We start from the raw sequence: 10,997 nt of genomic DNA, 5'->3' as shown, positions 1-10,997 counted from the left end.
AGAAGCATAAAATCTCGAAACAAAGTGTAGAACAGAAGAAGCGAGCAGCAACAAGGGCCCGGAAATTGTATTCGCGTCTTTTGCAGCGCATGCGTTATGATGGACGATGAGACTTATGTAAAGCAGGACTCAAAAGCCCTTTCAGGTCCACTATACTTTACTGTCGTCGTTGGGGAGGATGTAAGCGATGCGGACAGGTCAATCCACCAAATTGCCCTTAGCTTCGATTCATCGAACGTTACTGGGCAATCGTGAACAGGGTCTTCAAGAAGACTGGTAAGGCAGCTGGGATCATGCAGGAGTTAAATTTTGGCTCAACTATCCAAAAAATGCGATGCAACACTTATCCGAAACTTGAGGAAGAGCGTTCGATCAAAAGTTCGAAAATTCGTGAAGGAATAACTTAAATTTAATCCGGTTTTCATTATGCTCAAGTTTATCCTCGTACAATAAAGAATAATTTTTAGTTTGAATAAAATATTGTTTTTTTTTATCATTATATGAAAGAAAAATGTGTGGATAACTTATTTTCGTTACACTCCTTATAGAGGGATCACGAAATCGTTGAATTTGGATGAATTCCGGCTCTTTTCATTCAAGGTTAGTAGAGCGAGGAAGTAGAGAGAGAATTTTGAAAGCTTTGATCTTCAAAGAAAAATTTCTTTGAAGACGTTTCAAGAAGCTTTCCCGAACAGATATAAATGTAATTCCACGGCCAACTTCACTATAGAGCTTTTGATTAAGGAAGTTGCGGGCAAAAATTAGGCTTATGTTGGATATGAGTCTATGAACCACAAGCGATGTATGGAAGAGTGTTTGAAACAATGTTACATCATTCAAAGCACACAAACGCCCTGTATAATTTCGGTTAGATTTGGTTCCCTGACAGTACAGTTGAAAGACACTTAGCTGGGGACAACAATATGGATTCAGCATGTGCGGCAGTCCATCGCTTGAGTAAGAAGAATGCCTTACGAGTCTTGATATTACCCTAATGCAAAAGATGAAAAATTGCTGTGTATTGATACCATTAGCTAGTTGAAACAGTTGTTTTTTTATTGTTTTCAGATAAACATGTTTTCCATGGCATTACTTCATCAATCGTATAGCGTAGAAAATTTCGGAATGTTCAAGGTTGATTTCACGTTAATGTACTCGGTAAGTTTTTTGTAGCACACTATCACTTTTTCGTTTTTGTAAAATTTTGTTTTTCGTTCGATTGTCCCAATAAAATGACTGTAAATCGATTTTCACAAAGCAATAGTTGTTTTAGCTGTGACGATGAATACTTGTCAAAAAATGTTTCCCATACGGAAATTGAACCTATAACGTTCTCCAATCCAGGGGAATCAATTTTCCGTTAGAACTACTTCGGTTAGTGTATATCGCTTGACCTTAACTGTCCATACTTGCATATCAGTCCCATATTAAAAATTGACAAGTTGAGAAAACGATCAATACATATTTCGGAAATCGTTCGCTTTTTTCCGTTACTATGATTCGTGATACTATTGAATGAAATATATATGAATTACATTACAAACTTTTCATATGGAAAGAAATATTATATTTTTTGTCATTCGTTTATATAAAATCTGTTTCGCAACAAGTACTTTTGTTAACGAACGAAAAGAAACCCGCATAACGTTCCCATCTAAGCATGCTATGCTTCTCTCGTACGTGGCAAAATTTCATGTTTTAGTGATTTTCCATTTGTGTGGGACTTTTAATCGTTCAATATAATTTAATTGGTGATATCATGCCAGTTCTTGATGCAATTGAATTGTATGGTGGAGACTTTTCCACGGAAGACAGCTCAAACATTGACTTTGTAGGTTTCAATGCCATCAACGCCACCGAGAGAAATATTCTGGAATCACTCGTTCAACACTGTACATTCGAGATAATTCCAATCTTTTGTTGCTTCGGAGGATGAAATTGTGAGTATAAATGGGAGCAATACATTTGATTCTAAAAGAAGATATTTTGGCGAGGAACTGAGATCGAAATGCAAATTATCCAAGAAAAATTATCGTACCGGCTATATCCAAAGATCGATTTAAAGATTTCTTATCTAACATTATTTAAATTTTTGCATGCACTGCCAGTGCTTAGTGTTGATATAGTGGCCAGAGAAAAAAAATTAACGTAACCTGTAAATTTTTTAATCACTAAAACGTTATTTTTATTGCGTCGGACAGATAAGCGAGTACTTTCCATATGGGACAAACTTGATTTGATATATTTTTAAATTTTACTGAACTAATCCCAATTTTTTGCAGTTTCTGAATGTAAGGTAACAATAGACGTTATCCGTCGGGCTAACTCAAAAGTGGCCTAAAGCCATATGGTACTGATATGCGAGTATGGGCAGTTTAAAAATGTGTTTGAATAGCTTGTATACGCCATTTGTTGACAGCAAGACGACACCTGGTAATACGTATTTCAGTAGTCAGATTTTTTTTCTGGTGCGAGTTTTTTCAGAATTCAGAGCCATTTTACGAGATATGCTGTTTTTCATTTTTCTGCGATATAATATTGAATTTGAGAGCCGGTTAGTTATTCGATTTTGTTTCGTTTAGTTTGTATACACGATTGGTTCACTTGTTTACTATGGTATAATATAGCCTCATGCCGCTGTTGTCTCACCGCATTTCATGTTCTGATGTCATCTACCATAATTTTGTTTAAATGTTCTGTTCTCCAGAAGGGATTTAGGTGATAGTACCAGACGTAGTTTGATGAGCAAGAATATGCTAGTTTCCACAATTGCACCAGTATCATTTCATAAAACTTAAGTCATTTTTTAAATACGGTTTTATCTTACTTGAACTCTTTTGTTTTAACACTCAAAAGTAACTAGATTTACAAATAATCTGATCCGTTTATCTTTCTTCCAGATGGTTGGAACGATCACATCTTATCTCATAATAATGGTACAATTTCAACTGTCCGAATTGTGAAAAAGTTGTTTTTGATAATCTATCATTATACGTTGAAATATTAGAACTGTCTTTTGGTAATACGAATTTCAATGTTAGCTTTTAACATTCCCACCGTTGAATACAACAATCTCACTGTGACAATTGAAGTTTATGGCATTGTATCTTGTATCCTTTTGTTTAATAAACAGTTTTCGGGAAGGTCATAGGAATTACGTTCTATTTCGATCATATCAATAAATAATGTTACTACGAACTGATAGGAATCACCTGTTTATTAGGAAATGCACCATTATATCAAACAGTTAGTTTGGTATCCTTGCCACTACACGATGCGTTGGCGTACAGTTTTTCTTTTCAAAGCAGCATTAAGTGCTTTCCCGTTTGTGCTTCGATTGTTTGGTATGTTTCCGTACTCATTTGACGAGATCGGTAAACGTGTGAAGTTATCGAAAAGCTGTATGCTGTATACAGTAGTGTACCTTATGGCCTACGCAGTTGCTCTTGTGCAGTATTCTCTAATGGCAATGCGAGCTCGTATTATGGAAAAACGAAACAATTCAATATTACTGCTTGCCACCTATTCCACGATATATTTGAATGGAATCTTTGCATGCTTGGTAGGATTGATCTATCGCAAAAGGATTCATTTTCTCTACAATCAATTTATTCAACTGTGGCACCTGCTAAGTTCCGATGTTCCCAAAAACTTCGATAAGAAACTTTTCTATCGGTTCGCATTCAAGTTGCTCGCCCTCGATGGCCTAGCTCTCGTAGTTGGAATCGTAGTTCGTTTACGAACGTACCTATTGACACGAAATAGACCAGCTCTTTACGATGCATTATGGATCGGATTCTTTCTCGGAATGAATGCTTCCGTCACTAATCTGTTTGTTGCCGTTGGTTATATTGGAGCTCATTTGCATCGACTATTGAACTACCGACTGTTGAGAATAAACGAAAAACTTCACAATATCGAACACGTTCAACATTACTGGCGAATGAATCCTGCGAAGAAACTGTTGGTTTTGAAAAAAATGAACACTGAACTGCACCAGCTGGCTCTTTGGCACGGTGAAATAAATCAACTGACACAAGGATTCATGGATGTACATGGCCTTTCATTGTTCATGACTGTGCTCAAAGATTTTGTAGTTATCATTACTGGATTTTTCGGTACATATATGTTGGTGGTTATACCGCTGGAAAGAAACCAAACACCGGAGATTGTCGCCCTCGGCTTCAATTTGTACATGGCAATTTTTTATTGCTGTCAGTTCTTTTTTCTAGTAGAAAGTGGTGCAATGTTCACAAGAAGGGTAAGAGTCAGGTTAATAACCTATTTTCAAATGCACGAATTATACCGATTTCAGGCTGATAAAACTGGACTCATTATCGATGACTTTGGGATTCCAAAAACAAATGAAAATATAGACAATACGGTATAATAAAATCGGTAATATGTTTGCTAAAATCAATGTAATGTTTTTTAACATTTTTCCAGATTGAAATGATCAGCTTAGAGCTATTGCATCGAAACAATGCGATTGAAAACTGCGGTTTGTATAAACTCGACTTTTCGTTGATGTATACGGTAATGTTTTTATTGCTCTTTTCTTATTTCCAGAAATTACAATTTTTTTTCAATTTTAGTCATTCACTTCGATGGCCACTTATTTGATATTAGCGGTACAATTCCAGATGAAGGAGTAATGTGGATGCTGTTACCATTTAGGTTCGATTGAAATCAACGGTTTCTCATGTATTTGAAATCAAGCGTGTACATAAGATTCACAACTGCGTTTTGTCGATAGCAGGAGATTATAAAATTCACGTTTTCTCGCGTATTCAGACTTCGCGAACACAAGATTGATGATAGCGTGCAGTTAGTAGAAATATAGGAATAATTCTAGGGTGTTGTTCGATTTGTTGAAATGGAACTAGGTAATAAAAGTCTTAAATATAGCGTTTCCATTTTGGTATCTATAGAACTAATAGAGAAAAAATAAAAACAGTTTGCGAAAGTGCCTAAATCAGGTGATCAAGGTCAAGTTTATGTATAAATAGGGCTTGGAAAAGATTGTTTTGATTGCAAAATTGAATTCAGCCTCGAGTTTTATTTAGGCTCAATGTTTACGAAAATTAATGATTTTTTTCGATGAAGAGTAACTACACAAAGTTGATTCAGTAGTTGCTATTACCTCTTGAAAAATATGAAGTCTTCCGTTTAACAGGACAAACGGAATACGATTGATAGCCGAAGTTTGTAAAACAAGTGTTCCGTAATTGGATCATCAGAATGGGTTAACAGAAGCGGCCAACATGTAAGTGAAATTCAGTTCGCTTTCACATCTCATCTAAGTCAGTCGATAAAACAAAACCGCTCACGTTCGGGACGGAAGAAACCAAGTACAGTATTGTGTAGTGAACAATAGAACGATCTCGAAATGAGTGAACCAAACGAACAAAAGCTACCGCCGGTACGAAATAATACAATTATTGTTGACTTCAGGCAGTGCAAAATTCGACCTTCGATACGAGAACTTGAAGGTTTACTTAAGGAGCAAATGCATCTTGACATTAAACGTGTGCATTTACTTAAATGCAATAAGACAAATAATGTTGTTTATATCCAGTTTTATAAAGAGTTGGATGCAATACAATTCGCAAAAGACAATAACAATGTGCACTATGGGGATCACGAAAACATTAAGTACAACATTCCAGTATATATGGAAGATAGTGCTATCGAAGTGCGTGTGTATGATCTTCCCTCAAGTTGTCGATCCTTATATTCGCAAAACTATGTCCTAATACGAAAAGATTCTCTCTATCGAAAAAAAAGGGAAAGAACTTTTTTCCCGGTATTCTAAATGGCGTACGTTTGTTATGCATGCGCTTGAAGAGGCCTATACCTTCTTAAGTCCCCCTATAGAACAAAGGACATCAGCTGCAGTTAACAACTTACCCTCCAACCAACCAGCAACTTCAACCAATATACAACAAGGCGCATCTATAGTGACTAGCAACGAACTCAAGACGGAAATCAACAACAATACCACCGATGCGGCAATGGATGACGAGACGAACCACGAACAAAGTGTCCCTCAATCGCAGGAGGGAAATGGAAGCTCCTCTTCCCATAGAAAACGGGTGACAACGAGATCCAATACAAAAAAAAATATTTAAAAAACCGACTCAATCGGCCACGTAAAGTTTGTACGTAAATAGGCCTGAATAAAAAATATCTTTTAAATAAAAAAATGTAAGTGATTCGGAAAAATACGGCTTTCTCAGTCAAATGAATATAGGCAAACGATTTGTTTATAAAATTGCCCGACGTTTCGGCCGTTTTTGATGGCCTTTTTCAAGGGAAACTAAAAATATGCTTTTATTATACAACTATGAATGGACTTTTATGGTATATGGATTATTCTAATGTACTTTGTGAACTCACTTTGGTCTAATCGTTATTGTCAGTCTCGTTGATTTCCAACGGTGGGATGCCTGTTGTCTATTTACGGTAACATATATAAAATAAACTAAGTTCGTTGAAGAACTTTTCATCGGATAGCACTATTGCCACCGTGTTTGGTGCAGTGAATCTGACAATTATTAGTTTATTGGTTTGTGGGTACAATTACGTGGTGTATTTGTACCGATTGTGTACGTATCAAAATTTAATCAATAATTATTGAATATATGTTAAAGTAATTTCATGAAATTTCGAAGAACTCTTTGAACTTTCCTTTGAACTCTGAAACGACATCCATATGAAAGAAATACGTTTTCTTGTTTGGGAAGAATATCATTAATCACGACTCAATACTGTAGCCTCGCCGAAAATTTGGTGGAGTTTCAAAAATATTATGAAAATGTAATTGAACTTTAAAGATTCTGTATCATAATCATGTACATGGTCTTCAAGTACGTAGCAATTTGAACAGGTTGGATCGAAGTTTCGAAAAGGTTCACCCACTTTTACCGGTTGGCAGTAAAAGGCGCGTAGACTAACTCAAGTTTGCTCTGGCAGCCGCACAAAAAAACGATGGGTCATAAAAAAAATTCCAACGGTTATATCCGTCGAGTCGAATAAAAGTCAACAGATTTCATGCGCGTCTTGATTCCTTATTATTTCCGCTTTATTATTTTAATCAATTATTAAAATTATTTATTGGTTATATTTTTTTATCTGGGCAGCCGGCTACCGAGAAAAATATTAATTTATTGTTTGAAATATTAATATCAAGTGTTTTTTTTTTAGTATGTATTCAATATACCGATATATGTTATTTCTGTTATTAACTTTGTAATATCAACGGATTTGCACAATAGTTGATTTTTATCATTCAATTTATAATCCTGAAAGACAATCAATAACATGGAAGAAAAAAACATTCCAAATAAAACTTTTCTCAGAATCTAGACGGAAATTGATAGGTTGAATGAAGAGATAATTTAGTAAAATATAGTAATCAGAAGTGAAACATTGAAAATATTTGATAACTGAAAGGAAAAAGAAACTCCAGCAATTGTCGCCTTTTACGACATAGAAGCAGGAACCCAGTGGATCTATTCTTGGTTCATTTTTTTTCCGCCGGATCCCACACGGAATCTAGGCTGGTACTGTCCGGAGAGAGCTAATAGGTACTATCAATCTCCTAGTGGACCCCAGTCTCTTTGCTTATATAAAATGACAGTGTGCTATTTACTCTATTTACAACAGAATTTTAAAAATTAAAAATAATAATTCTATTTCACCTAATATTATCGAAATATTCGGACTGCATAACAAATTCACACAGTTTGTTCGAGTTTTCCTTGCAAAATATCACTCGATCGAAAAACAAACGAAAATTTACATTACATTAAAATATTGTGAATCCGATTATTACTATGACAAATGGCATTATGCTAAATGACCATTATGTCAAATGGCCATTATGCCGGGAACGGGTATAGCGTGATAGGTAAGTCGATGCCTATCACGCTGCCCACCTGGTTTCGATTCCCAACCCCGCACATAGTGTCAGAAAACTTTTCTGGTCCGAAGAGGTGAATGACAACAATGTTAAAACCTCTGTAATCGAAAAAAATTACCATTATGCCAAATAACAAAACCTCGGTATTACATTCCTGAAGTGGAATTTGATCTTTTGTTTCAACAAACTTCGCAGCCGATTCAGAGTGTACAGAACCATTCCAAGGCTGGTGCTACGATTCTACTGACACTACGAATCCTTCCAGGTCGGGGCTCGAACATACGACAACTGGTTTGTAAGACCAGTGCCCTATTGCATTGAACCGCCAACCAGGGACGCCAAATAACTATTATGCCAAACGGTGTTACACCAAATGGTATTATGCCAAATGCCAAATTGGGGTAAAACGGCACAACAAGATTCGTGCGGTCATTGAATACATTTGTAATCCTATTTTCAGGTCTTTCTTCGTAATATCAATCGATTTTCATCAACCGCAATCGTCCTGTTTTCGATATGCGAAAGAAAGTTTAATCAGAAATACGACTTATGGTATAAATTGGGGTAAAACGGGTTAAACAGGCTAGTACTATCATTCACACATCACAGATGTTGTTCACGTAATATGAACCAATATTGATAGATCGTATTGGATCTGCTTTTGGATTGTAGATCATATTTCAACTGAGTATTACAACTAAAAAAGAAATGGGGTAAAACGGTACAATGAGTTTACTGCTGTCAATAAAACAATATGCAATCCATTTTTTAGACTCTTTTACATCGGAAACACTCTATTCGCTCTTCTGCAAGTTCTTCGGTTTCATGTTATATAGTTAAGCTTGAATACAATGCATTATAAAAAGGGAACTTGGGGTAAAATGAACATGATAGCGTTTCGTGCGGTCCTTCTAAATACATGAAATCGATTTTACTGACCATTTTACACCAAAAAATTGCTTTGTGTATCATGCCTCAGAAAAATCGTCGCGTTTTGGTCCATTTTTCTCCATTGTGCATTAGTTAAAGTTAGATCTGTTGTCTCTATTCGATATTGGCTTTAAGGGTAAGATAAAAATAGGTACATTCGCTTAGAGTTTTCACGTCGCTATAATAGCAGTGTTGCACAATTGTCGAACTGTTTTTTTCAGCGGCATTACTTCTTAGACGGTCTCTAATGTTAGTTAACAGTTTTCGAGTTACAACGATTTGAAGAAAGTACATGCAGAATTCATCTTCCATTTTGAAAAAAAGTCTTGTGTCGAATTGGTCTCCATCTGTGCAAATCAAATAATTTGTCATACTATAGACTTGTTCAAAGTTTTGTCTAAATCGGAGCATATGAAATCTGATGACTTGTTACTCATTTCTGAATTCTCTTACTATAGGAAATATATTCGATTAAGTTATTTCAATGTTTTATATTTCGGATAAACAACTTTAAAGTTTTATATGAACCGCCCCTTGTTTCTATTGATCATTGAACAGTTATTACATTAGCAGAAAACTGAAAAACATTTTTATCATGTGACACATTCATTTAGAAATCACTCAAATTTAAATTTCGAGGACGTTTCGAATTACGCAGTCACTTGATAACCAATTTTGAGCTTGGTTTAAAATCGGAACTAGTGAAAAGTGGTCGATCATTGAATTAATCATTTGTCATTTGAAATTGTACTGCAATTATCAAATAACTTATTATTGTTGCCATAGCCTGCAAGAGACAATTAAAGTTCTGGGACAAACACGTGATAACAGTTAGTTTGATTACAACTTACCGCATAGATTAATGAGAAATCAATATGGTATAGTCCAGCGTTGTTGATTTTATGATCACGGTGGAGTAGCTCCAGACTAAATGAGTCAATCTAAAATTAAACAATTGGTAATGTAATGAAAATTATGGGTCTGATTTAATTATTTTACCGAAGTATCCACTTGTTCGTTTGAGTCTTGCTTCGATAAGTCGCCCAGTAAAGTTCCGGTTTTCTCACCCTGCCAAAATCAGTAAACGCATTTTATTATAATAGGTATTTATAAAAATAGTAGTTTTAGCAATTTTACCCTTTTAGTAAACAATGTGGCACTCTCCACAAGATAATAGAATTGGAAGAAATGAAAAATGGATTTGAATAAAAGGTAACCGTACGTTCCGATCGTAGGCACAGAATTGTTCCGAAGTGGCACAACCACCATGGTGAATGTTCCAAATAAAGCTGCTATTATAGCGACGAAATTTTTTGTCACCAAAACCAGAAGTGAAACATCATGCAGTTCCATGAATCTTTGTACGGTCTGGTTGACTTCACCGTGCAGTCGAGCTAACTTGTGTAACTCTCGGATAAGACGATTGTACATCCACACTTTCTTCGTTGGCTTACACCGCCAGTAGTAACCTTTTTTGTCTAGTTCCTTCAGCATCCGATTGACCATTCCAATTCTATAGTTGAGTAATCGAAAATAATGAGCCCCGAGATATGAAACGGCCACAAACAGATTAGTGACACTGGCACTCATTGCCAGAAGAAACACATTGAAAAGAACATCGTACAACATAAATGAATCTCCGGTCAACCAAAACTCCCGAAAGCGAAGCGTCAATGCACTGACAATGCTGCCTCCATCCAGAAGGACCAATTTGAGAAGAAAACGATGAGAAATTTTTTCGTCGAAATTTTCTGGTACATCATGACTAAGTAACTGCCATAAGCGGATGTATTTGTTGTACAACATGAGAATAGATTTTCGATGAATAAGCCCTTCGACGCATGGGACAATTCCTCCTAGATAAACGGTGATATATGAAGCACTTAATAAAAAACCACTGAGTTGTGGAGTTGTGAGCATTACTACACGATAGGATGTTCCGAAATACTGTGCGAGAAAGTATGCGTACACCAGAATGTAAATGATAGTATATATGAGGATTGCATTGGAAAAATAAAATGCTCGGTGAGAGTTGTTGAAACAGTACGACGATAATCCAAAGCAGCGTAGTATGGTAGTAAAACTGTTAAAAATATATTTGAACAATACTCTATGACGATTAACCATCCTTGAACGTGCAGAC

General features: G+C 35.8%; 2 protein-coding genes across 3 annotated transcripts; one reads left to right on the top strand and one right to left on the bottom strand.

Annotated features, from left to right (window-relative positions):
* Positions 1–2,989: 2,989 nt before the first annotated feature.
* LOC131431135 (uncharacterized) lies at positions 2,990–4,881 on the top strand. 2 transcript variants are annotated; one of them, XM_058596652.1, is made up of 4 exons: positions 2,990–4,261; positions 4,316–4,384; positions 4,447–4,536; positions 4,596–4,881. In XM_058596652.1, the coding sequence occupies exons 1-4, from the start codon at positions 3,227–3,229 to the stop codon at positions 4,653–4,655; spliced, it is 1,254 nt and encodes a 417-aa protein (XP_058452635.1). In that variant the 5' UTR covers positions 2,990–3,226; the 3' UTR covers positions 4,656–4,881. The 2 variants fall into 2 exon arrangements, with proteins under 2 accessions (XP_058452635.1, XP_058452634.1); XM_058596651.1 differs by having other exon boundaries at positions 2,990–4,384.
* Positions 4,882–9,502: 4,621 nt separating this feature from the next.
* Positions 9,503–10,660, bottom strand: LOC131433054 (putative gustatory receptor 28b). The gene is made up of 4 exons (XM_058599797.1): positions 9,992–10,660; positions 9,854–9,922; positions 9,706–9,795; positions 9,503–9,641 (listed from the first exon to the last, which is right to left on the bottom strand). Exons 1-4 carry the CDS (start codon positions 10,658–10,660, stop codon positions 9,579–9,581), a joined length of 891 nt encoding a protein of 296 aa, XP_058455780.1. The 3' UTR covers positions 9,503–9,578.
* Between the last annotated feature and the right edge of the window lie 337 nt (positions 10,661–10,997).

The sequence above is a fragment of the Malaya genurostris genome, chromosome 2 (genome assembly GCF_030247185.1).
Source record: "Malaya genurostris strain Urasoe2022 chromosome 2, Malgen_1.1, whole genome shotgun sequence".
In the NCBI taxonomy this organism is placed as follows: Eukaryota; Metazoa; Arthropoda; class Insecta; order Diptera; family Culicidae; genus Malaya; species Malaya genurostris.
The sequence above is the reverse complement of the archived record's forward strand: the minus strand, read 5'-3'. Positions and strand labels throughout refer to the sequence as shown.

Coding starts and splice junctions, on each gene's coding strand:
- LOC131431135 (XM_058596651.1), top strand. CDS start 3,227: ATGCACCATTATATCAAACAGTTAGTTTGGTATCCTTGCCACTACACG. Junction 4,385..4,446: donor ATGAAAATATAGACAATACG/GTATAATAAAAT, acceptor ACATTTTTCCAG/ATTGAAATGATCAGCTTAGA. Junction 4,537..4,595: donor ACTTTTCGTTGATGTATACG/GTAATGTTTTTA, acceptor TTTCAATTTTAG/TCATTCACTTCGATGGCCAC.
- LOC131433054 (XM_058599797.1), bottom strand. CDS start 10,660: ATGTTGTACAACAAATACATCCGCTTATGGCAGTTACTTAGTCATGAT. Junction 9,796..9,853: donor ACGAACAAGTGGATACTTCG/GTAAAATAATTA, acceptor GTTTAATTTTAG/ATTGACTCATTTAGTCTGGA. Junction 9,642..9,705: donor ATTTCTCATTAATCTATGCG/GTAAGTTGTAAT, acceptor TGTCTCTTGCAG/GCTATGGCAACAATAATAAG.